This window comes from Zonotrichia leucophrys, chromosome 3, assembly GCF_028769735.1.
Source record: "Zonotrichia leucophrys gambelii isolate GWCS_2022_RI chromosome 3, RI_Zleu_2.0, whole genome shotgun sequence".
Classification (NCBI taxonomy): domain Eukaryota; kingdom Metazoa; phylum Chordata; class Aves; order Passeriformes; family Passerellidae; genus Zonotrichia; species Zonotrichia leucophrys.
The window spans coordinates 79,249,488-79,276,982 of record NC_088172.1 but is presented as its reverse complement, the minus strand read 5'-3'; the positions used below and the strand labels follow the sequence as shown (position 1 = coordinate 79,276,982).

Below are 27,495 nucleotides of genomic sequence, written 5' to 3'. Positions count from 1 at the left end.
TCACTCAGCACTCCTGGAAAATCTTCATAAAGTTATATATTCTTCCTGGATGTTCAATCCTCCTGTGAAATCACCCTGCCAGAACATCCAGAGTGGCTTCTGGGACAGCACCAGGGCAGAGATGGCCTCCTCGTGGCTGCAGCATCTCTCCCAGATCCCTAGAGGACATCAGAGCTTGCAGCAGCTCCACTCTCTGCAGGGTAAACCTGTGAGGAGTCATGGAGGCTTTTCTTCCCTCTGCTGTGCCTCCTGCGAATTTTTTTCCTTGGGAAGGGATGATCTAAGCCCACGTGATTTGGGATTCAATGTTTTTACCCTAACAGCAACCGTAGTGCATCTCCCAAGCAGAGCTAAAGAGTTTTGCTTCTCTGCCGCTGTTGAGCAGCTGTTAATAGCCTGTACAAAGTGTATCTCTGTGCCAAAATTCAGGCTTCTCCTTTAAGTAACTTACAAACTAGCCTTCTGGAAATGCCTTCTGCTTATTTAAGTGCCAGCACTGCCCTCATCACTGGGGGAGGAGGGGAGAGAGCTGAAATATGAGGTCATGCTCTAGTCATGTGACTGCTGCAGCATCTGTCAACTGTGATACAAATACTAAGCCATAACTGTGCATTTATGACATTCAAACCTGCTCAGCAAAGCCTCTCCTCCTGTCTGGTGCCTTTGTCCTTTCTCTACTTAAAGATCCTCTTAAAAGTTGCCTAAGCAAACTTGCACCACAAATCACGGAGCATACATTTTGGTGGTCCTGTTGTACTGAATATTGCATTGTACTACAGAAATCACATTCTAATTAAATCCTTCCCCTGCAAAAAGCTTCAGGGCAGTCTCTTGGGCGGGACAGTTTGGAGTGGCAAATTTAACCACTGTGTTTCAGGAGAGCTCTGAGCCTGTTAGGCTGAACAGGAGTGAATGCAGTCCCCTACCTGGAGAAAATGGGGTTTCTGACCTTTTTCCAAACTATCTGCAAGATCCTCACCTCAGCTGCAGTGTGGCTGTGGAGGTTATGCAATCACTGGATAAAGTAGTTCAGGATTTGGGGTTTTTTTTCCAGTGACTGTATTATGACTACAGGGATAGCCAGATCCATAGTGGGTTACGTCAGGAGGTGCAGCAGCACACCACTGTTTTCTCTCTTTCTCTGCAGCCTGCCTTCTGTATTGCAGACTCAGAAGCATTGCCAGCACAGCGTGGACACATTCCCATTGTTTACAAGTTTCCATTTTTATTTGGGGAGCCATGGCAGAGAAGAATGAATACAGATTGTGTACTGGGTAACCCCTGAATTATTAGAATCTCAGGATTTAATTTAATTTAATGTAATTTGATGCATTTAATTGCATAGGATCCAGCAATATCCAACAGTATTTGTTGTGAGTAGTAAATTCATCAGAACTGTGCAAGGCCCTATAGATTAGGCCCTGTATGACACAGATTACACCCTATGTTAGCCAAATGTAGATTTTTTAGGAAAAATATAAGAACATTATGCCAAACCAGAATTCAGCTATCTCAGCAACTTAACATCAACAGAGGCCAAGGTCGATGCTTTGGGAACATTTATTTCAGAAGAGTGTTTTTTCTCCCAGAACATTGTAGCTCTTTTTGGCAAAGTTGAACAGTTTCCTGAGTCAGAGGTGGCATTTAGATCATCATATTTAATAGCCAAGGGTGGAATCATCCTTCACAAATCTTTCCAATCTTTTTAAAGCACGCTTAGCCATTTTTGTGGTTACAACTGGTGGTTATGAGTCACAGCAGCATTAAGCACCATGTTAAAGCAATTGTTTTCCGATTGTTTAAAACCTGCTGCCTGGTAATTTCCTTACTTTTCAGTTCACATTTATCTCATCTGTTAAACACTATAAAACCACTGGTCACATTTGATGAGTTATAAGCTGATTCATGATTAACTCCACACTCAGTAGAGAATCAGAGAGAAAAGTAAGCAAGCTATTGAAGTGGAAGGAAGGACTATGATCCTTGCTGGCAGCATTTGGGCTGTCTCTGACAGCTAGAGGTGATGTGGGAGAAGAGCTGTACTCTGTAGCTACCCTACAAAAGCCATCACATACCCCAGAAGAAATCTGGCAAAGGGGGAATGCAGAACCTCTAAGGCTCTTGTAGCTGTTCATTGGAAAAGGTGAACAAGGGAGAAGAAAAGTTCACTTACAATTTCCCCTCAAAGCTTTGAGTTCCTTCTGCTGCTGCAGAAAGAAACCAGACACTCAGCTCTGTGCTCCTGCCCATATTCCCTCAGCTGAAGAAGATGCTTACCCAGGTGACAGTGAGTGTGAGGCTAAGGCAGCCTTAAGATTCCAAGTAGACGAACTCTAAAGATGGATTTAGATGGATTCTAAAGCATCCTGAGGATGTGTTGGCCAATAATGCTTCAAATTGAAAATCGCAATCTCTGGGAAGTCTGTGATCCATAAATAATATTTACAGAGCTTACAAAAATTAGCAGAGGCTGATGCTGGCAATGGAAAAGTTACATGGACCTTGAATGTAATTCACTAGCAGAATCCTTAGTGACTAACCCAGCTCTGACACAAGTATCAATAACAGCAAGAGTGACACCATCCTTTAGATATACTCAAATTTGAATTGGCCTCATCCCATGCTTTTCGTGTTATAATTAACAGCTGTGCTATGAGTGTGGCATTTGTAACCAAGTAGGGACGAGACTTATATCATACCCCTTGACAGAAAATGGAATTGTAAGTCTGACATTGACACAGGAGAAAATTCAAGGGAAGAGACCAGTAGAAGATAAGGGCAGGCTTCACTTTCACTCCTAGGTATTTAATGAGTTAAGCAGTGCTGTCAGGCCCAGCTTCTCACTTTGGAAGGTGCAGCACAAGCTGAAGGCTGTGAGTTCTGACTGTCAGCTGTAGCAGTTCATGTGCACTCTGCCCTCTGCTTGTCTGCTGGTAGCTTCTGACTCTTGCATTTGGCATCACTGCAGGAGCTAGTCTTTTCAGACTGAAATCTCCTTGAAGACAGCAATATCTTACTGTAGGCCATAGTATGACAGACCCTCTAACTGCAGCAGGAGCTGTGTTACTATGAATGTCTTTGTTTGTATATGTCATATTTTGCATTTGATAAATAAGCTCTGCAGTGAGAGAGATTTCCAGATGCAAGAAATTCTCTGAGAGCTTCCTTAATAGAAAAAGCATTTGATGCTTGAATGAGCATAGTAACAAGTTGGCACTGCATCTAAGCCTTTTATAACAGTTTAATTCACACCCTCTCTCCAAATGTAAATTAATCCAGATTGGGAAATGTTGAAAATCTGAAGCAATGTATGTAATTTGGTACTAGCATAGGGGTGGGGAGGGAAGAATAAGAGAAAACATCCTGCTCAAATCCTTGTATGAGCATTAAGCCAATGTTTTTAAGCTGCCTGGTCTTGAGACTAATAGCACTGCTGACTCCAACAATCAGAAACTGAACATCAGCTCCAAACTTCCCTCCCTGGACCTGCTGAAAAATTTTCTAGTATTTTAAACTTTACAGTTCAGCTTCCAGTGAAAAGGATTTTTGTCCTTTTCAAAATCAAGAGGGCAAAATTTTTAATGAAACCAAACTAAATTTGGAAATTATTACTTCAGAGCATGGATTTTGAGGAAAAAAACCCCTTCCAATAAAAACAATAGGGCAGAAAAATAGGACTCTTGCAAAAGAAGTACCTGCTGTGCATGTGTAGGAAAAACACACAGATACAGACTGAATCGTGTTTGGAAACACTTTTGTTCAGTTGCATGGCTATTCTGTAACACGGCTCCATTTTTTAAAAGAAAATTTTCCCCTCTAATTATTGATTTTTTAAAACCAGGCCAGTTCCCATTGAAACGTTCCTAGGCACACCCTAGCAGAGCAAAGGCTGGCATCCTGCAGTCAGTCAGACAGGTGGCAGGGCTTGCACTAAAGCTGCCATTAGCATAAGCACTCCCTGGCTGCTTCTGCTTTTAGCACTTAGCCCTTCTCCGAACTCTTTGGAAAGGATGGGTGTATCAAGCCCTGAAGGTGGGAACCCTCTGGGGGGTGAGTCTGTGTTTGTGGAGGCGATGCAAAGGAGGTGGAAGGTGTGAAGGTGTTTTGGTTATTGTACATTACTGTGTGAGAGAGGCATGACCTCAGGAACAGGACATACTTGCTGCAAGAGAAGTAAATTTGTGGAGATAGCAGTCTTTGTGGAATTAATGGAGATGGCAGCACCACAGCATGCAAACACACAAAGCTGACTTCCACATAACTGTGCTGCATCCAGCTCTACTGCCAGGAAAGGACCTGAGGTGGTGATGTTATCTCTGATTTCAGAGTATGGGTTGTTCAAAATTAAGGGTGTTCATAAACACAGCAGTGTTACTACCTAAGGGGGAAGGTGGCCTGTATAACTTTCCTCTGATGACTTTATAATGTGCAGTTATTTCTGCAGATGCTTATGTTCCTATGTCTGTCTCTTTGCATTTCTTGTGGTCAGTAAGAGAGATTCTAGAGACCTACACAGAGGAAGTGGCAGCATCTTTATCTTTTCCAACCAGAGGATAACTCAAAGAGTGCAGTTCCATGTCTGAAAACATGAAGGAGAATTTTCTACTGGCTTTTGGGATAACATGAAGCTCGATGGTGAGTAAGGGAACTGGGATTTGTCTGGTGCCAACAGACAATTCTAGAACAACTCAACCAGCTTGAAATTAAAAATATTTACAACCATTACTCCCAGGATTTTGGCAGCCATTCTAGTGAACAGATGATCATATTACTTATTTCTGGGAAAGGAAGGGGGCACACATTGTAACATGTGAGGAGGTGGCCAGTTTCCTTTAGAAATTTGTGAATTCTAAAGCAAGCCTGTTTTGAACTGAGAAGAAACAGCTCTCTGAAAATATTTTGCATGGCTTCAATCTCACATAATAACTGGTTGCCACAGAAATCTTCCTCAGGGAGACTGTTGGAGTTGTCTGTGCTTGAATACCTTTTTTTCCTCTCCTGCACTGCTCAACTGCACAAAGGCTATGTAAAATTTATTTCTTAAGCAAGATTTGCTTTGTTTGGATTCATCTACTGACCAAATTCAGATATCACAGGAGCTGATGCAACTGGGCTGATTCATGCCACTGCTGAATTCTTTTCAAAATCTATTACTATAAGCTGAAGTCTACATCAGCTTTTATCTCCTTGAGCTCTTGATATTGTCCAGCATAAATCACCACTTTTTGATGATAGTTTCATGCCTAGAAGGAGCAGTGACTTTGGTGGCAGGTGTGATCCTGCAAATTCCTGAATATTCATGAACGCCTCCTGAGGTATTTCACCATTCTTAAGTTGGCACATAATGTCCGTTTTCCCATGGAAAACATTTCTTCATGTTATTATTTGAAAATTTCAAATGCTTAAATTGACTTTAAAAGATTTTTTCATTGCTCTTTCCACTACAGTGTTTTCCAGCCATCCTGGAAGAAGAGTTTTCACGTTGTGGAAACAAAAGGTCAAGAAGGTTTCAGTTACCCTTGAGAGGCAGCTGTGGTATACAAGTTTACATCAGAGGACAGAAGGGGTCAGAGTGTGCATCCCCTGCTTGCACTGGCACCGCTGGTCCTTCCTCTCCACTCTTCTGTCTGCATGACTCTTTTGCCACAGCATTTCCATCCTTTCACAGAGCTCTGGAACTGAAAAATTCAGTAATGAGTTTGTGGCTGAGTTTTGACAGAACTTGAACTAAAGGATTAAATTATCTGGAGTCCTAGGTAAAGACTTAAGCTTCACTCTATTTATACACAGCTTGGATCTGTTAATGTACCTCACAAAGAGCTCACTCATATACTTCTCAAAACTCAGCTGTAAAATGTGCCAGAGAGATCCACCAAGTATTTTGTGAAAGTATCCTTTTTCTTTTTTTTTTTTTTCCCTGAAGAGATAGAAGTTGAGCTCATTTGAAAACTGGTGCAGTGTTTTAGGCTTCAAATACATACATTTGTAAAAACTGGTTTCTCTGTATATACCTGCAAAAGGAGGCAGCTCCTTGCTTCTGACTCTCATTAAAAACAGATCCCAGGAGATCAGTAAATAAAATAGCAAAAAGGTGGTGAACACCATACACCTGCTATAAAAGAGTTAGTCAGCAGAAAAGTGTTCAAACCAAACTACCATCCCCCACACAGAAAAAAACCCAACCCAGTCTACCAATGCATCTAGTCCAAACCAGAAACTTCAGGACTCTTCAGAATTTTTTTCTCATCCTGAATCACAGACTGACACATTGCAAAGATGCTCTCTAAATATATTTTAAGAATCAAGGAAATAGTGAATATCAGATCTTTAAAGCATCTTTCCTTTTTACTGACTGACAAAACCCCTTAATTAATGCCAAGTTAGGATTTCCTGGCAGTAGTTGGAGCTCTTATAAAATATCAGCTTCAGCAAAATTCAGATTTTTTGAAGCCAGGAAATACAGAGTTTAGGTCAACATTCAAGCAACCTTTATTTTTCCCTCCTGGGAGCTGGCAGTGGGAACAGGGAACTGGCAGTATTTGCTGAGCTGATTAATGCTGTGTGAAATGGTAGAAAACTTAGTAAACTGATAGCAGGGGAAATGGGAGTCCACGCCTTCAGATGGGGCCTCAGCCCCACAGTGTTCATCACTCCTGTGGGTGGGATCAAAAGTGCAAAGTAAAGAAGGAAAAATATTCTGTGGGCTTAATATTATGTGTGTGACTAAATGGTGAGTCGGGGGAAAAGATAAAATTTAATTGTCATGGAATTTATATCTAGGAAATTGGGTCAGAGCATGCATGTAAAAGAAATGTCTCTTTGAATACAGTCCACTTTTCCAAAGGCAAGAGGTGCCTGAGCTACAGTAGTTATATACTATGTTCTCTGAAAATCACTCACTGAGAAGGTGAATTATTTCCATTGCAGGTATATAAAGGTTGAATTGAATATTGCTTTATTATCCTCTGTATTTTCTGGTTTCTGAGAAGTTCAAATTATGCTGATATTGACTTCATGGAAGCAACTGAGGAGCTTTAACAATAGGTCAGCAAAGTTTTCCAACAAAGTGATGTTTTCAATAAGGAATTTTCTTTTTAGATCCTGGAAGTTCTTTAGGTGCTTGTAGTTAATATTGCAGCAACAGCACTAATGAAATCAAATAAACATGTGACTCTGAAGCCCTATGGTTATATGGTTATATGGAAGGAGGTTGTCACCACTCATGGAAATCTTTGGCATGTAAAGTTATCAACACCATGATGAGAGAATCCTCAGAAATTATGGTTCCTCTTTTATTCCTATACATACCTAAGAAGAAAATGATCTCTTCTCCCTCCCCTCCATTTCCCATCAGGACATATAAAACTCTGCCTGAGAAAATTTCCAGCATGTTCTTTTCTTCCAGTCCTATTAAACCATCAGCTTTCTAGAAGCTATTAGCACCTAAGGTGTTTCTAATGTTTCATAGCGAGCTGCTTACAGCCCAAGCTCCCCTGCATATGCTGGATTCCCCAAGCCTGGATTTCTGTTCTCAGGTCTGTTTTTAATGCCCTCCAGCTTTCTCCACATGCCACATTACATGACAAGTTGTTGAAGAGAACAACCAAAGAAGGAGCTGTCTTTCCCTAGCAGAGCAAGGTGTGCTTGGGTCCTAAAGCAGCAGTGGGGGTACTGTGGGGTTGCCTGCCTTTCCACTTGTTTCTCTTGTTCTCCACCTCCATTTCCCAGTATCCCATCTACTACCACAGCAAAGATGTTTGTATCTTCACCATTTGGCTTTACAATTGAATCTTACTGGTGTACAGAAGATTAACTCATTTAGGGACTTGCTTCTGTCTGTCAAGCAGATCTAGACTCAGATTCAGAGAACCTGTTGAAAGAAGTCCAAACTTCATGAAAATTCAGACTTGAATCCAGACTTTATCAAAGCTTGGGGAAAATCCAGATGTCAGTTTTAGGGTCAGATACATTTATAACAAATGGAATTTAAAAGGTAGTTTTTCATGCATATACATCTAGAGCTGGAAGATTTGTTGGCTGGTTAGTTGTTTTTTGCACAAAGGGGAATATTACCAGATTTACCAGAATTAATAAATAATAATTTCTGGTAAGAATCAAGGGAAATAATTTGCTTTGAATTAGTGGAGCTCAATAAAAATGAAATTTGGAACACATAGGCCTTGCAATGCCTTGCAATGATGACATTTATCCTAGTAAATTAAACAAAGTCAGAGTATATTATCAAATGTTAAAGCCCAGTTACCAGGACTGTAACATCCCTAGAATATTCTTTGGGGTAGTTTTGAGTGCAGCAACAGCATGATTCTGCCCGGGAACTCACCAACGCCACGTAGGAATCAATTTTAACTTTCCAGATCCAGATATTCTGGGGATTAGTTTTGTTTCAAAACACAGGAAGGAGTCAATATTCCTTTCTCAAATCATCTCCCATTCATGTAACAATATCTCTTTGGTCTCTGGCAGTGAACCAAGGTTTAAGATTTTATTTCATTCTCTTTTTTGGTACACCAGGGTACATGACAGCCATGCCAGACTATGCAGTATTGAGTGCTGGGATGAGTCAGGGATGAATCAGAGGTGGGTATTTCGTAGCACCTGTGAAAGGGATGCTCTGATGCTGCGGGGGTGTATGGAGCCATAGAGGGGGCATCAGCTGAAGAGGTTGAGTGCTTAGTGCTTTCTTCTGTGCCTGGGAATGGGGGTGACTTGGACAAAAAGCCCCATCATGATGCAGGTTTTATTTCCAACAAAATGTCTGGTGAACTGCAAGGCATTGTTATCAGGTTGGCCTGAGGAAAAGAATTGCTGCTTCTTGACACTTAACCCAGTGCTAAGTAGCTGAGTAGAAATTTAATTCTGCTCAGGTTCCTTCACTGAATATGAAACAGCACCAAGAGAGCTTTGGCATAATTTATTTTTTATTTTAATACTCTATCTTGAAATGCAAGATTTGTCAAGAGACCTGTGGGAGGCAGGTGCCCTAATCTCACCAAGTTTCCAACAGATTTATTCTCTCTGGTGCTTTAAATCCTTGTGTAGAAAACTGAATTTTATGTTGGCCTGAATAAAACACAAGATTAACTTAAGGCATGGGCCTGGATCTGTGGACTATCATATTTGAAATTTAGTACCCTCTCAGAAGCTATCTGAACCAGACACTTTTGTTTCTTTTTTTGGTTGGCTGTTTCTTTTTTTATTTTTCTTAATATCTCTTTTAACCCTGCCAGGAGTATGAGGAGGACATAAGCTGTTCAGAGGAGCAAGTTAACTTTTATGAATATTCTTGAGATTTTCCTTTGTTCTAATTAGCAATGCAATCTGAAAATTTTGCAGTCCTTAAAAACCCCAAAACTTCTTCAAGAAAATGAAGCTGATGGAAATGTTTAATGATGGCACCTTTTCATTTATGTTACACCATATGCTAACACTATGCTAACCTAAATTGAAGCATAGTGATTTAGAAATTAAAATGTTTTACACTGAAAAAAAAAATCAAATGCTTTGAAGCTGTCAGAACATTTGTATGGCTTTCTTAAAACATTTTCATGGAATTGACATGACTTCAAGAGGTATTCTTCTCAAAGGACATGATTTTTCAGAGAAGGTATTTCCACTGATGTATTTTCTTTGACCACTTTTAAAGCTCCTGTACTAGAGTTATTAAGAAAAAGCACAGAGTAGTGATTTTGACACTTTGCAGTGGGAAGTGCAAATTTATTTTTGAAATATTGTATCTCGTTCCCAGCCATGCATTCTAGTTTTCGCCTTGGTGCTACTACTTCACGTTTTCTATTTTGCTACTATGTTGCTTTTGTGAGAACTCCCATCTCCGTTACATCCATGCAAAAAAAAAGAAATGTTAATACAGAATCACAAGCTGCAACAGAATGGCAGAATGAGACCAGACCTGTGCTTGAGCTTTCCAGGTAGGGAGCAGGCTAGGTTGCTCCCTGAAGAGAACAAGCGATATTTCCTCTGTTTGCAACCTTCACCCCCATTGGGACAAGGGGGCCACTACAGATACAGTAAAGAGCCAGTGTGCTCTAGCAGATGACCTAAAATGTGCCATCCTGTCATTCTGATTTCACATAGTGCTTGCCCTTGCTTGGAGGTATCACCATGTTCTTGAAAAACATGAGGAAGGCAAACTCGCAGCTGTGACCCTTTAAATTAGGAGGAAATTAGAGTGGAAGCTGACATTCAGAAGGAATTAGATCTGCAACTATCAAATTGCCTATCCTTTTCTGGCACATTAGAAATATGTGATTTGTTTCCTCTGTATTAGCTGAGATACAGACACATTCTCGGCATTACCTAATCTTGGGCAGAAAAGCAAAACTGTAATGAGTCATAAACTGTAAAAGTGGTGTTCTCACCACTTATGAAAATTATTCTGACTAAAAACCAGGGTTGTCTTGTATTCACTGAGGTGTAACCTTCTGCTTAGGGACACCTCTGCTTGAGGATGAGAGATTGATTGTTCTGAAAGACAATATGGTGCAAACAGGGCGTTCCAATGTCATTGCCCTTTCCACTGACTTTCCTAAAGACTTAACATTCCTTGTAAGTCTAGAAGGTTTTTAGAGAACTAGAGAACCATGGCTGCAATCCTCCACAGGCAGGGATGCCTAGAAAGAAATTAATCCTCTGATGGACTTCACGGGAGTAATTTGGGTGTTTTTCATACTTTGCTTTGAGCTTTGACTGGGACCTGGCATTTTCAGGGGTCTTTCCTCAAATATTGGCTGTTTCCACGAAGTCATTTCAGCCAGCATGGAAAGATGTCCACCTCTGTGGTGAGATGCATGGCCACAGGCTAGTGGTTCACAACACTCCCTGACAAAAAGAGGCACTGCAGTTTATCTGGCAGCTGAACAGGGGAGTTGGGGCAGAGACTTGCTGGAGTGTATTCACAGCACAGAGTGCACAGAGTGGCAGCACAGTTGATGAAAGTAACAATATTGTGTCAATTTCTAGGTTAAATTCATAGATGTGTTAATAATGGACATGGACACATCCATATTTTCAAAATGTGTTTGATTACATGATTAATACCACTTATTCCCTGGTTCCATAGACCAAACAGGTCTTTTGCTGCTTGTACTAAAGCCTGGCTCCATTCCTTTCTCTTCTATGATCCCTGCTGCTGGTAATACAGATGAGGGATGTTTTGATCCTGCTTCATTGTCCTGTGCCAGACAATGTGCCTGTGCCTGTTCTCTCTTGAAAAGTCGGTGTACCCCAGAAATTTCTTCCAAGAAATGTTCAGCTGCACAATCATTATGGAGTTTCACTAGACTTGTGTCCTCATAGGCTTCCCGTCATTTATTAGACCTTCTCCTCTACATGCTTTCCCCCATTACTGACCCAAATTGTTTGGAACAGGACCTCTTTCTAAGGATAATCTAGTTAAATTTCTTCCTCTCAATGAGGGCTCAGCCTCATATGCTTATAGCAATCTTACAGAAATCCTACAAAGCAAAATTTTAATTCCTTAAATGAAAAAATTGGCTGTTTAGTACTCATATGTGATACTAAAGTAACCATTCAGTGCATAGCCTAGAACTACTCAGGACGTGTCCCTTTTGTGAAAATTAGGTGGAACTGTTTTCTCATTTCTGATCACCTTTATAGCAAACAATGAGGAATAAAAATACATTTTAAGTATCACTAAGATGATAAGAATTTATTTTTAACATTTCATACCATTTTATTTTACGACCTTATGAAAGAAGTTAGGGGGAGAAAAGCTAGATTGGGAGTCTTTAATAAAGATATTTTAAATAATATTTGTGATAGGCAATTATTTTGACACTGTATTTGTACTGCTGAAAAATGAAAGCGTATTACCCAGAACAGATTGTTAATCTATGAGAAAGAAGGATGTGATAAGGTATCTGTTGTGCCAGTACAGCTGAATTGAAAACCTCCACTGAGGCAGTTGGTTGACACTGAGCAGATTCTAGCACATTCTTGAGGAGCTGCTGAAAGCCAGAGAAGTTTAGGACAATAAACAAATTCCCAGGAACTTTTGAAATGAGTATTCTCCTTAGAGCTGCACCCTCCTTGTCCCACTGCTGTGGGTGCTGGCTGGAAAATGACATCTGCAAAGGGTGAAAAACAAACCAAATAATTATGCTGTGCATGAAACCAACAGTCCTACACCCCTATGGATTGTTCCATAGAGCCATATCACTCTTGTTAGGACTCTTGTTCGGTTTTTCAAGGTCCCAGTCCTTCAGCTATGTGATTCCCTGGCTGTACAACCAGCCAAACTACTGAGGAGAGAGCCAAGGTGCGTGTTTCAGTTTGCCAGTTCTGTATCTTCATCTTCTCTAAATATTTAGTGCGGACTAATTTGCTATGCATTGTCTGAGCAAGATGGAGGACTGGATGAGAATAATTTGGCTGAGGTTGTGCAAGTTCCAAATGATGATTGCAGGATTTGGGAAGCAACACTAGCAATTAAGCAAGCAGCAGAGTGGAGGAAGTATACTTCCCACTGATTGTGCAGACTGCAGCCTGGGCTGCTGCTCAAGAATGTAAGTGTGGGGTACTCCTAAATGTATACATTGGCAAGCAAAGGGGAAGGGGATGTCGCCTGGGCCACTGAGTATCTGCATGATTTCAAGTCCCTCATGGATACCTGGAAACCTCCAAAGCAGTTTTCCTGGGTGAGGTGCCATAACTCACCCTGAAACAGCTACTCCTGCAGGACGTATCTTCTCACTAGGAAAAGTTGTTTTCTGGGAGACTTGTGTGCTGAATCCTGTGCTGGCTTCCAGTTGACTGACTTCTTGGTAAATCCAGCTTCCTTTTAGAGCTGGCATTTCCCAAGGGCTCAGGAAATACCTCCTGGGGCATCTTCTGTCCCTTCATTGGTTTGATGCTCTCTGGATGAGAGAGCACCGGAGCAAGCAGTCTTGGATGTCCTGCTCACACCCTCTGTGGTCTGAAGGCACGAAAGCTTGATTGACTAAGCTGAAAAACTTGCAAAGTAATAACTTTTGTATTTTGTCCTGGTTTGGAAATGTGTTTCATTGAATATTCAGATAAGCTTTGTGCAGTGTGGGATTTGCATTTATTTTCTCCCTGAAGCATGTCAGATCAAATAGAAACACAAACTACACAACATAGAGGTCTCCTTGTGGCTTGCACTGTTGTGTGCCATTTCTGTTGTAATTGGATAGGGCTTATAGCATAAATCTGGAAAAATTTTAAACTAAAAAAGGCAATTGTTTCTGTCTGACTGTAGACATATTTCACATCACTTGAAAATGTGAAGTTGGAAACAGCTTGCTAAGGTGACAGCCTAGTGCTACTGAACAGTGGGACTTTTGCCACTGACACTAGTGGGAGCATGATTTCACTCATTTTTCATGCAGCATTTCTTTCTAGGTCTTGTTCTCTGGTCCTTTAGCCTTGACACCGAGTATTCAAGCCTGTTCAAATGACACACGTTGGTTTTCCTCAATCCGTTTCCACTACTGAATTTAGACCCAAAGCCAACAAACTCAGCGCAGAACAAAATCCTTTCGCATCCCTTTGATTATTTTCACGCTTACCGGCACAGCTAGGGGCTAATAGCAGAGGACTTTCCTTTGTACGAGCAGGGCGATGGTGGGGGATCACCACAGAGCCAGCGCTGCTTGCGCGGGGCAGGGGGTGCCCGCAGCGCCCAAGTAACTTGCGGGGCGGGGAGGCGCGGGCGGCTGCCGTGCATGCGTGTGCGGGCAGCGGGGCCGGGGCAGGGCCGCTCTCGCACAGCGGCCCCGGCCCTGCAGCCCCGCCGCCCGCCCGCCCCTCCCGGCTCCGGCCCCGGCCCCGCTGCCGGGCGGGCGCTCCCTGCGCGGCGCGGCGCGGCCGGGGGAAGGCGGCTCCCGCCGGGCCCAGCGCGGCGGCGGATGGCGGGGGGGCCGCGCCCGGCGGGGGCCGGCGGGGGCGCCCGCTGAGCGGCGGCGGCGGCGGCGGCGATGCCGAGGGGCCCGGCTCGGCGGGGCGCGCCCGCGGGGCCATGAGGGCGGGCTCCGGCCATGGCCCATGGCAGCGCGGCGGTCATGCTGAAGTGCGTGGTGGTGGGGGACGGCGCCGTGGGCAAGACGTGCCTGCTGATGAGCTACGCCAACGACGCCTTCCCCGAGGAGTACGTGCCCACCGTGTTCGACCACTACGCAGGTGAGCGGGCGGGGGGTCCCGCTACGGCCGGGGGCGGCAGCCGCTCTCTGCCCTCCCTCCATCCCCCGGCCTTGCCCTGCCGGGGGGGCCGGCACAGGGGTCGGCCGGGCTTGCCCCCCCTCACCCGCTGTGTTTCTCCCCCCTCGCAGTCAGCGTTACCGTCGGCGGCAAGCAGTACCTGCTGGGGCTCTACGACACCGCCGGCCAGGTGAGTGCCGAGCGCTGCCCGCGGGTCCCGGCCCCATCCCCCCGCCCGCCGGCGATCCCGGCGCTGAAGTTATTCGCAGGGCTGTGGTCCGGGCTGGGCGCTTCAGAGGAGGCTTGGCGGGGGTGGGGGGCGATTGATAAAATCCGGCTTTAAAAGAAAGCCATCGATCCAACCTCGATTCCCGAGGGCGGGCAGGAGGAGACGGGCTTTATTTTTAGCGGTGCTGGGGCCGAGGCGCCACGGCATCGGCCGGCGCTGGGCTGCGGGGATGCCCGGCGCCTGCGGGGCATTGCTCCGGCCGGGCATGGCCCCCGGCCAGACGCCCTCGCTCGGGGTGCCGACCCTCCCGCCGGCTCTCGGGGGGAAATCCGCCCCGTTCGGCACAGAGGGCACACGCTGCCTCCGCCGCCTCGGGTCGGATGGAGAGCTAGGCTGTCGCAGCTTGCCTTGGTTGTGGTTTACAGCACTCAAATAGCTACTAAGAGTTGTTCGAACTAAAGGTGGAAAATAACAACATGTAATTCTCAGCCACTGCCTTTGAGATAACCTGGGTTTCTTTTGCTGTCCCAGACAACTCAAGTGATTAATTTGGTTAAGATCATTACAGCCAGTTGTGAAAGATGCTGTGATGTCAGCATGGCTCTTAAATAACTTTAATGATGGATAAAATACTGGTTGTTTGGAGGGGTCACTGGTCTAGTGGTTTCTAAAGGGCTCCATGATTCAAATCATCTCTTCCTTAGCTTAACTTGCATGGCACCAGCCAGAAGCCAGGTTTGGTCTCCAGGGTTAGAGTACTGTCTGGGGATCGCTTATTCGAAACCGTTTGTGAAGAGCCTGAGCCCAGGAGGTGCAGGGCATATACAGAAACACAGCATGGGTTTCGGTAAAGTTGTGTACTCCCTATATTAAACTTCTTCTTGCAGTGTGAGCATGTGCTTTGGTCTCACATGACCTCAGACATGCTTCCTTGTTGTAAAGAGCAACTCGTAAGACAATCTCGCTGAAGTCGCATAGACTGAAGCTGTAAATTTTAACCATGTTGTTCCTGTACTTAATTGAACAACTGCTGCCTGAACTAGTGTACCTTTTTAGATCTATATATAGCCTTGAGTTAGGGAATCAACATTTAACCAGTTTTATATCTCTGTTAGGCCTGAAATCAGTAAAAAAATTAATTCCATGAGAATTGTAGGAAACAGCGCCATTTCCAGAAAGCTGATACCCGGAAGGATCACACTCTTCCTACAAAGACTGACTTCATGCTTGTCATCTCCCTGATATAAACACAAGCTAGTCAAATTTATGCCAGCTAAGTGCGTTTCTTACTACTATCACAGTCCTGTTTTTGAATAGTAATTAGTTCAGGACACAGCTTTAAAATGTTGTTTAAGTAGGTTGCAAAGTGAGGATCTAGTGCTCAGACAAAGCAATTGGTTAGTGTGGAGCTATTTGGGTTTTTTTTATAATGAGCATTGGAAAGTGTGAAAGTGACCCTAGCACTTCTATACATATGCACAGTTTATTTGGGGATGCTTGTTCTGGGCTTGTTGCTGTTAATGTATGTGTTAGCTCTGTGTAACCTCAGCTGAGGTGGCTTTGTGGTACCCACTCTGCCTGAATGTGCTGACTGCAAACACAGGTGACCTTTGGCCTCCTCAAAAGTCAGTAGGGCAAACTGGCCAGTTTACAACAAACAGCAAATTAAGGTGTTCCTGTTACACTAAGAAAAACTTTTCACTGTGAAATTGTATATAGAGAAAGTTGAGGTAAGCTTTTTTCCCCAGTTTTTGAAAAGCTGAAATCTTAATTCTGAATTCCAGGGCAGTTTTTGAGGCACCTAGAAATAGATCTTGTTGGCCTGATTCAGAGGACCCTCAGTTCACAAAAGGTGTTTTAATGAGGCTACCTTTACAGATATATCTGGTCTTGGCAAAACTCCCCTTTTAGTCAGACCTGTGGTACTGATAAAATCTTTACCACTATCCCCATCCCACTTCAGCTTGTTTGGGGAACTGGTGGGTGCCAGAGACTGCCCACAGGAGCCCCATCCCAACATCCAGTACAACTAAAGAAGGGAGTCTGTATCAAGATGCCAGTCCAGCAACTTCATTCAGTTAAAAGCTGCTTTGTCAGAGCAGCTGACAAGCCTGTCTTCCCAAAGCTACACAATAATAGAAAGCTTACATTAAAACTTAAATATATAAAGAGCAGAAAAGACATGAATTGATGATGTCTTCTCTGTGTTGGGGAAACAGCATGCTGTACCTGGTACATGCCTGCTGCTTCCACAGACTTCTGTATGGATTGGACACATTGCTGCCCAAAGCTAGAATTTCTATGCCAGCATGCATCTGTGCTTTTGTTTCTAATTCTGTCAGCCCCAAATAATTTTACTGTAAGATGGCCTGATAGTATAGTTTTATAAAACTTGGCTCTGTGTGATCACTGTGGTATCTAAGCAGTTCACAATCATCAGCAGGTTTATACTTCCAGCCCTGGACAAAGTAAATAGGTCCAATCTACAGATGTCAATTCAGGGGGAAGAGGAGTGAAAGGGGTTAAAGAAAGTTCAGATAGTGACTTACTCCAAATGCAGAAAGCTGTTAGCAGAAGAAAGATTAAAGACAAGATTTTGATTCATAGCTAGTGCACAGCAAGCTCATCACCCTGAAATACTGGCTTATCAGTGTGTGGGTCTCTTTAACTTGCGTGGTTATGTATTTAGCAACTTGTGACAGACTTTGCTTTGGCAGAGGAGTTGCAAGCTTTTGAGTTCATCCAGTACTCACTTCTAGCTCGCTTCCTCACAACACACACAGGATCACATGTAGTAACTATAACGATGACATAAGGCTGCATATCTTCATGAGTTTAAAGTAGGTTGAAAACAAACCTATTAAAATCCCATTTTTTTCCCCTGGTAATATATATATAGCAAGGGAAAATGCCACTAGTAGTTCACAAAGTTCAGTTTACACACAGGCCTTTGAGTGTTTGTGAGTTCAAGAAGGCTTTTCTCTGTCTGAAAATACTGAGGCCCTGGTTCAGCAGAAAATAGCCAGTACAGCTGCTGGGCTGTGGAGGCTCAGAGAGCCCATTTGGGCTTGCAGCTGCGGAGGCAGCCTCCCATAGCAGGCAGGTGGGTGGGAATTTGGTGCCATTCCTCCAGCAATTCCTCCCAGAGGTGGAGCTAGGAGCTCCTTTTAGCCTTGCTGCATACAAGGGGTTAGAGCAGGTCTTGGTTTCCCCAGAAGATGAGAACTGTGGCACCTACCTACACTGAAGACACATCAGTGCACTTGATATTTAAACATGAGGTGCCTGTGATGCCTCTGGCTTTGCAGCAGCCTCTTCTGAGAGACTGTGGGTCAATACTGCTCTTCATTGAACAGGGGTGCATGGCAAAATCAGCTTGGGAAGAGAACCATGGCTTCATCAGGGGTCTGTTAAGATCACCATGTTTGAACTGCTGGCAAGTGATTATCATTTTGCCCTTCCAAAATATCAGAAGTAATACTGCCAGGTCTCAGGAAGTTAACATTTTTGGAGGATGTGGCACCTCTTTGTTAATCCACAAGCACTAACAAAGAGGTGCCACATGTCCCTTTGCCATGTCCCAAGTGGTCAGAGTAAGTGGTAGGACACACAGGAGTTGCCTTTTGGGGATTTTGCTCTATATTAAAGGCTGTTGTTTAAAATGAGAGTTGGGAGTCTATCCTTCTGCCGGTTCCTTTTACTGTAGGATTTTAATTCATGGTGTCCCTTTCTTCCAGCGTGTGCTGACTGCATACAGGAGGAAGCCTTGCTCTGCTCCTGTGTCTTTGCTGTAAAGGATGGCTGAGATCTAGAGGAAGGATGGGGGAGGCTGCAGTAGCAGAGCCTGTACTGCTTGTGTTGCTCTGGGAAGAGAGATGCTGAGGCATGGCATGACTGTTTTGTGCAGATTTGGCACCAAGCCAGCATCTGGGCAGAGCAGGGTATGGTGAATCTTACTATGGTGCAGTGCCTCATTATAACATTTCTATCCCTCAGCATCACTTACTGTTGATACTAGAGGGGCCTGGCCAGACAAAGCTGAGGTGAACTGTGTTCCTTGGCGCTCTCCTTTTATATGTCTGCCCTAAACACCCAAATACAGGGTCTGATAAAATGAAGCTCTTGGTGCCTTCTCACCTGTCCCCAGAACAGTACCACAACACATGGTATTCACAAGCACAGAACAAGCCACTTCTTTGCACATCTCAGCCCAGATGGTCACACTGGTTGCAGCCACAGCCATCTTAATTCAGATAAACTGATTTTTTTGTTGTAACAGAAGGCCTGATGCTAAAGCAATTTTATATTTAAGTTGGTCAAGCTGCTGAAGTGTATAAAGTTAACTCAGTTATTAGGGAGATGAGTGTCTGCATTAAGGAGAGGTGTAGAAACAAATGGTTATAAATGTGAAGGTGTCTGTATGTGAGGTGTGGTGATTAAAAATGGATAGTTCCCAAACCTGTGGTGGTTGCTATAAATAAATAGCAGTAATCTTTATACTCCTTCCTCTTTGTCTTGGCTTTGGAAAGAAGCCCTGGTCTAGCCCTAGGTACCACTCCAGTATCTTACTGAGAAGAGAGGCAGCTGCTGCTCTGTTGCAAAATAGAAATGTCCCTCCCCAGAGCACACTGCTCCTTCTGAGTTGCCCCTACCAGGCAGCTGTAGCTGCAAATGTCAGCCTGGAGTGAAGCAGTCTCACACAATGCAAAGCCTGCCACCCTTTACTGCAGAGGTGTAAACACCGAGCCCTCCAACACGATTTTGGCAGATCTAAACGTGAAATGTCAGCAGCCAACATCCTTTCCCCTTCCTGCCCCCCCTGTGCCTCCCTCCTCCCACATGCATTTTGCCTCGCTCCCTTTCCATGTCCCAGCCGAGCTGGCAGCTGGCACTGGGGAGGCTGGGAGCTCATGAGCTCACTCCCAGCCCAGCGTGCTGGCCTATGAATAGCTCAGCCTCCGCTGAAGCTGCTCTGTGCCTCAGGATGTTGCCAGCCACGTAGATTTAACAACTGGATGTATGCAGATAAAATAAAAACATGCCTAGATTCTCCCTTTGGAATTTAAGTTTTTCAGTGTAAGAGGAGGTGAAGTGCCTGAGCTAACAATCTCTGTGCTTAGAGCTCTCTAGATAAGGGTTTAAGCAAAGACAGGCGTTCTCTTTAAAAGGAAAAAGACTTATACCTTCAGATTGGTTATTAAAAATGGCCTTGCAACAATAATACTGTCAGTGCAAAGCCTGCATCTAAACGCCTCTGCGTGAGCTGTGACTCATGCTTTGAAAGCACGGCAGCTTTCCTAGAAGGATAGGTAAGCACTGTTATCGCCAGATGGGGAGGTGCAGAATGGGAGATGGTGTTCTGAGTTCCCAGAAGCAGCCACTAGATAGATGCTGGAAACTCAAGACAGTTACATTTCATTTTCAGAGTGCCGAAAGCCCCACGGTACTTCTGAATAGTGACACTGAGTTATGTTCAAATCAAATCTAAGGGATCCACTTGAAAATGTAGATCCAGGATATCTTTGCCACTTTACCAGCAAGTTAATGGCAGACCAAAATGAAGAACACAAAGCAAACCAAGTTTGACAGGTTCTCTGAAACTTCAACTTTTGATATCTTAAAAGCACATTTTTATGAAGACTACTGACCTAGGATGGACCCTTGCTAAAGGATTACATGGCCAAGTAAAAAGCCCTTTTTTCCCAGGTTAAGATATGCTTTAGTTTGTGACAGAGAACTGTCTGAATTTTACCAATTTTTAATTTCTTTGAGGCACAGTGGCATCCTACAATGCTATCTAAACATGACCAGCTAAAAGGGCAACAGTGAATACAGTTACTGCTCTTCCAGCACACTGTTATTGCGTATCCTCTTACTTCCCAGAGTTCATTTTAAGATGGTGTGTGCACCTGCACTCAGCTGAGTATCAGATAATCTACAGCTGTGCTGCAGGAGGCAGGGGTGATGGAATGGGACAACTGGCTAAGGTAGCATGGCTTGTGGAGTTTTTCTGATAGAGAACATATGAGACCCTGGGAATTTCTGTCAGGTCCATACTCCGACTTCACCATTGAAATCTGTTTTCTTTGCAAAGAACTCTACATATTTTGGTAAATAGGAGAAATATAAAAAAAATGCAGTTTTCACTTATAGCCTAACTCCTGATTCAGCCTCCAAACTACATCTTAAAAGAAAGTAAACAAAATTAGATGGAGCACTGTCTCCATAGCATGGACGTGCAATGTAAAAGGGTGTGTTAGGGTCTAATCCAAAGCTCTGTGTTAGCTGGCGCTCTACTGCTGATTTCAGTAAACTTTGTTCCAGTTCCTTATTAAGAACACAAGGACAAAGTGGATGTAAAACCTACTTCAGCAAAGTTTTCTTAGTCCTGGGCATTCAAAATGATGAGCCAGTTCCTCCTACCCACATACACCACTACCCCAAAAGTCTAGGAAATTAAAATGGTTTTGCCCTTTGCTGCATGTGGGTTTTCTTTAAATCTTTGGCCTTCATCTATCTTCATGTATCAACCTTTCTCTGTATCTGTGAGGTACTAGAAATTAGTCTTTCATTTAAAGGGGAAAAAGGATGTACTTTTTCTTTATAGAGACTCCAGGAACCTGGTAATTAAGAAATAATACAAAGCACACTGGTTCAAAATCCTGCAGTTCTGTTGTGAATAATAAACTTCAGCATCTCAAAAATGGATGCTTTGGGGCAGAACTTCGGGACTTTTTTTTAAGACTCCAAATTAGCACTTGCATTTCTAACAAAATTGCTCCTCCCCTAATGAGAAAAAATGCAAAATAAGGACACAGAGGAGAAGAACTGTGTCTATTTACTGCTCTGTTCTGGGGTTTTATAAGCAGGCTATTTGTTTGAATTGGTGATTGGGTGAGTTGTGTTAAGAAAAATGTCTGAGTGCTACGTGACACTTTCAGCAGCTCTGAAGAGGTTGTGTCATTTGACACTTTACAGTTACTGTCCCCAGTCCGTTTTAATCCTGCTCCATGCTGCATCTGTGCTGTGGCACGTGTGCAATAATTCTTTGCTATGCCAGGCACTCGCTGGTGTGCACATAGAAATGCAGGTGGCAGCATTATTCTCCAGAGCAAAGCAACATCTGTCAGCATCCTAGGTGAGTATATTGCTCCACATGAATAAAACACAGATTCAGAGTACCTCAGGCAGCTTGTGCTCTAAATTAGATGTAGTCACGAATACTTTAAGATCGTCATTAGGACTTAGTGCTACTTCCTTGTTGGTCCTATTTCCAGTTGGCATTCAGTGTTGGAGTCAACAAGGGATGGATGCCAGGTGTGACCTGGGATGTGTCTTTAGTTATGACCAACAGATAGGCCAGCCACAGGCAGTGAGATGGCTCAAAAATTCCTCACTTAAGAAAAACTGCCTATGGTTTTTCTTTCAATTGCCTTAACATATGCTGAGTGTTTTATCACATTCTTCAATGGGAGCTGCTAGCCCTAGCAAATGGGACTTGATACAAAACAAGGTACAGAAGACTCTTAGGAACTCCTTTCATTCCAGAAACTCTTTCACTGTGATGTGTTCATTCAAGGTGCACATGATGGCCCTGGCACTCTCCTGAGAAGTTGTGTGATGGGAGCTAACCTTGAGGAGGCAGCAAAGCTGTAATCTTCTATGTGTTCCTCAACACTGGACTGAAGAATGTGCTTTTGGGGTTCATTTGTAAAAGGTGAAAGGGAATGGGACACCTAACTGATCAGTGTTCTTGTCTGATCAGTCTTTATACAGGTAGCAAATGAAAAGACATATCTGATATTATATGGATAACTGTATTAAACCAACTCTACTCTGTAGGCTGTCTTGCCTGTGACAACAGGTCATATTTTCTGTGAAAATAAAGTCAAAGAACCTATCTTTCCAAAGAGCAGATTCTGCAGAGGATCTGTCCAGAACTCCTGTGTCAGGGTGCATTTTATTTTTTAACTTTATTTGCTGCATCTATAAGAATGGAAAATCCTGATTGTTCATGGCTGCAGACACAACTGGGGTGAATTCCCTTCCTGGGGAAAACAGAAATCTGGTGTGTTTAAAATGCTGTTCATAAAGTCACTGACAGTGAGAAAAATGCAGAGCAGGACTGAAATTTCTCATGGACAAGGAGTGAATGGGTTTGTCCATGCCAGCTACTCTGCCATTTCTTAGGAGCTCCATAGTGGGTAAACAACAGGTTTAGGTGAAGGTGTTCAAGTGAAACTGTGCCTGCAGTCAGCTGGATACATGTTCTGTTGATACAGATGCTAAAATAATATAGCATAGGGAAAATTCAGGGACTTTCACTTTTAGAAAACCAACCAGCAAGTTGAAGTTCTCGTGGTGATGGAGAGAAGGGAGTGTGCTATTGAGACCATCTAGGAAAGTACTTTGGCATCACCACATGGCAAGATGTAGCATTTGGACAGTACTGAATTCCATATTAAGTCTAGGATCAAATCTGATCACTTAAAGGCAATTTTGTATATAATAAAAGAAATATGCTGTCCTTCCTGTCTCTAATGATCTAAAATTCATCTTAACTAGGCTTCATCTTCCAGCTAGTTATTTCTGTCTATCCAGAAAAGCTTTTCAGAGATGTAAGCAGCTGCACAGTTCTCAAATATGCCAGGGGGAAAGTTTTGTTATTAAAAAAAAAGGTAATTCACAAACCCTGGGCTTTTTCAATGTATAATTCATATGTCCTTTGAACAGTCCTCCTCACAGGAATTCAGAAATGGATTTAGATCAGTTTACTTCATTTTTAGAATACAATGGAAGAGCACTTACTCTGCATACTTGCAGACTTTTCTATAAATTAAAAATAGATGCTGGGCCCAAACCAACAGCTCTTTGCACTCTCTGGGAAACCTGCGCTAACAAACCACAACAGGACAATTCTGCTTTCTTTAGCAATGCAAGCTATATCCTCAGAAGCCTGTGAAGAGACAGAGGGTCTGTAGTGCACTTTTCCCCTGCAGCCAGGGAATAATCACTGCATCTTTCTCGTTTTGCATGTTCAAAAGCTAGGGGCTACAGATGTAGACAACTGAAAAATCAAATGCAGTCATCAGCATAGCAAAGCTTGGGTCGTGGAATTGGCTGAGCAGACAATGCACTGTCAGTCCAAACTGCAGCTTTATGCCAAATGGTCCTGCATTAGTGGTGCCTTGTGAGTGGCAGTGCCAGGAAACCCACATCCTGGGGGACGCTCCACCCTCCTTCCTTGCAAAGGGTTACAGTGTTACACAGCCCAGACTAAAAAATCTGAAGAGTGTTTTTTAGCCAGAGAAGCAATTTATGCTTGGCATGGGGCAGTACAGGCCACTTCCCTCTCTCTCCTCCCCCACCAAGCGTCTTGTAGAACCAGAAACCACAGGGTGATTCAGCGCAGTGAAGTCTGGTTCCTGGGGTACTTTTGCAGCAAGCAGCTGCTTTCAAAACCTTTAGATAGAGGCTTTGCCTGGTGCTTGTGGCAAAGCTGCAGATCAGCCTTTAATTCCAAATAATTTGGGGGAGATGGCGATATGTGACCAGAGGTAGCTGTGAGTTGTTACTAAGTCCACTTTTATGTACATCAGTCATTATGGTTCACTTGTTATGCTTTCCAAAATATTACAGGGAAAAGTAAAAAATGCAGTCTTGAAAGACAGGTTTGAAATGCATTTCAAAAACTGAAATATGGCAATTCATAATAAGAGAAGACTTCTGACTCTTGTTACTATGAAGTGGTTAGAACAGACTTTTACCAAGGATTTTACTCTGCAAAACTCTGCCTCACTGCACCCCTCTGAGCAGTAGTGATTACCCTTTGCTGCATGAAGGTTGGATTCCTCTAGCAACTCTGCCTGATGTCTATTTTTGGCTTCCCCTCTAAAAACAGATGGCTGGGAGTGAGAACCTCTCCTTACGATTGCTGTTGTAAGCTGTGAAAGCAACAGATGGTTGCTAACACAGAGATCACAAACACAGAGGTTTTGAGCTCTGGTTTTTCTTCCAGTGGTGCAAGCTTTATTTTGTTTCCACCCATCCACTTTATACCTCTTGGAATAGAAATAGGTTTATCAAGGATACATCAGTATAACAACTGAAGATGCATTGTTAAAATTTCATTCCTAAACTGCAAAACACATAAAATAATTCATTACTTTGGTTCTGTCAGAACAAGACATGAGTGTGAATTAAAACATGACACATCTTAGGCTCTTGTGTCAGTGTTAATGATACACCATAATTTGGTTTTTCCTATTTTCTTAAAAACACTAGCAAAGAAATAAAAATCAACCAGACAGATCTAGGTTAGCATTGTCTTCATGATTTGCAATGGCAGATCTGAGAGGCCTGGACTTCCTCAAAGGTTTTGGTCAAGGTGTGGGAAGTGTTGGCTGCAAAGGGCTACCTGCCTTCCATCTCTCCAAAGTGGCCAGAGAGCCCCCAATACCATTCCAGATGAGCAGGAGGCCTGTGCTCTCACACTGCTGACAGAGGGGTGTCTCTGCAGACAGACTCTGTCTGTGTGTCCATCACTTCCACTGGAGCTGGGAGGAGCATGATACCATAAATCAGGGGAGCCACAAGGTCTCTACTCACAGAACCTCTGTATGTCAGCACCTTGCACCTCAGTGTTCTAATAAATATAAAGAAATAGTGCTTTCTGTGGGTCAAGAAGGTTGTCCAGAAATTATTATACTCCACTTTGTCTGAGTTTATTTTTTTAAAATATCCTACTGCACATAAGCTGTGTACATCAAAGGCTTTTGGAGTGCTTTGCAAAGACTAATGCATTATTAAGCTAGCAAACCCCTACAGATGGCAGGATGCAAACAGAGAGAGGATAATGATTTGCTCAGGACTACATACTGTGCCAGTGGCAGAATTTGGAATACAGTTTCCTTTTCTTTAGCTGTGTCTCAGCTGATATCCATAGAACTGGGCAAAAGTATCACTTCAAAATCAAATGCATGACTAGAAATGGGACACTGTGTTCTGCTGTTGGTCTGAGCAAACCCATGAAATGAAGAATATTTTAATGCTGTGGAACTACAATACCATTCCTCTGTCTGCATACAAAAAGTTTCCCAAGACCTCTGTTTCTGGACAGGTAAATGTTGAAAATAGCCAGATTTTGGACATGTTAGAGCAAATCCTCTTCACCATTCAAACTACAGTATTCAAACAAAGACAGCAGAAAATCTCAGGCAGATGATTAGGTACTGTAACATGGAAAAGGAGATCTAAAGGATTTTAAGGAACCAAGATAAAGGCAATGCTAGACATACCTTCAGCCTACTATAAGAAGACATGGGAATTTTAAAGCCTGAATTTCCATTGTTCACTTTAAAAACAAAACCCGCTGTTTGTAGTTGAGAAGCCAAGTCCTTAGCTCCTTCATCTCATCTCCTTCTTTATGTCTGTTGTCTACTAGCAGCTGTCCTGGCTTTCCACAGGGATACTAGGGAAATTATGAACAGCCCTGCTGTAGTGTCACGTCCTTTAGAGGGATCACAGCTCCAAAGAACATTAATTAAGTCAACATTCTTGTATCCAGTTTTGTTTGAAGTTAATATAGCCCTCATATTTTCTGTATTCACCTGCTTCAGCAAATAATTTTTTTTAAACTCCAGAGTATGCTGGAGAATGAGCTGTTTCACTATTAAGCCTCAAGTTTTTGAGACTTATACTGACTATTTCAATCCTTAGGGGCTTTCTTGCCCATCTTATTCACATTCTTAAAATATTCCTGCTAATATCCTTAAATATTTTTAAAGTCTAAATATATATGCAGTGCCTCCCCCAATCAGATTGTCTAATTATCTAATTGCTGTATAGTGTGGTATGTACATGCACTCAAATTGGAATCTATGTTGACTGGCTAGTATAATCAATTTTGCCATTGCATTTCAATTTAGAATAAACCACATTTATTTCCCTTACACTAGATTGAGGAAATAAATTATAGTTGAAGCAATAAGATTTTTCCAGGCTTCTCTAACATTCAGTCTAAATTAATTTGGTATTTCAGATTCTTCTACCAGTTGTAGCAGTTATGCTGGCCCAATACATCAGAGAAAGTTTACAGGTTTTATTGCTGTTTCTAAGGGGCTGTTGGGAGGCAGGAGGAGTCTTTAAGCCCAGATGTCCTACTAGGTGCTGGCAAAATTTAACCAGGGTTTCTCCCAGGAGGACTCAGGACCAGTGTCAATACCAGTGTCAATGCACACCTGATGTTCAGAGCACACACAAGGTTCAAAGGAGAGCCTGAGAGCACTGGCATGTTTCAAGCAGCAGGGCTGGTGGGTATAGCCAAATTCTCTGATAATTTAAGGAAGCTTAAATGCAGTGAAGCCACTGCAGCAAAGAGCACACACATCTTTGGCTGTGGCACATGATGTATCCAATCACATTGTACCTGCCATCTGTTTAACTCTTAATTACACCTGCCCACAGCTGGCCCAGTGCAAGTGGAACAGGGTATAAATCAAAAGGCACACAAACAAATGCAGGAGCAGGAAAGGAGTTCACACTTGAGATTGGCTTTAAGAAAATTATTAATATTTGCTATGAATAAAAGGTCCATCTGTAATTTGAAACGGATTAACTAAAGAGCTATTTTAGGGTTAATGGACTAAGAGTAATTTCTGGTGACAGTGAAAGGCTTTCTCCATTCCAGCTTTTAGTGCAGGCAGTATTCTAGTTATCCTAATCCAGATATGAGATTTTTAGAAAATGCAGAGTATAGGGATGGCAGCTCTTTGGCAGTAGGAACAAATTACAGCTTTTAAGTAGATTTTTTAAAAATACAACTTATTCACTAATACCCCACATATGATTTAGAGCTGAATTTCAGAGCAAATGATGGGTCCACTCCATGGTGTTTTCATGCAGATTTTGTACTCCAGGGAACAGAGTAATTGGTAGTTGAGAAGTTTCTTTCAGGATTTTAATCTCCACCCCAGAAAACAGAGTGCAACCCTGAGCAGGATCTAGCTATATTCAGCAGTAGAAGTGAAACATAAAATACATGTCTAAAAAAT

General features: G+C 42.9%; 1 protein-coding gene across 3 annotated transcripts in view; it reads left to right on the top strand.

Moving 5' to 3' along the window:
* The first annotated feature begins 13,993 nt into the window (after positions 1 to 13,993).
* RHOQ (ras homolog family member Q) overlaps positions 13,994 to 27,495 on the top strand; it is a 17,230-nt gene continuing 3,728 nt past the window's right edge. For all 3 annotated transcript variants that reach the window (XM_064708950.1, XM_064708951.1, XM_064708949.1), the window contains exons 1-2: positions 13,994 to 14,196; positions 14,346 to 14,404. In XM_064708950.1, coding sequence (XP_064565020.1) covers positions 14,036 to 14,196; positions 14,346 to 14,404 — 220 coding nt within the window. In that variant the 5' untranslated portion in view covers positions 13,994 to 14,035. The remainder of the gene's footprint in view (positions 14,197 to 14,345; positions 14,405 to 27,495) is intronic.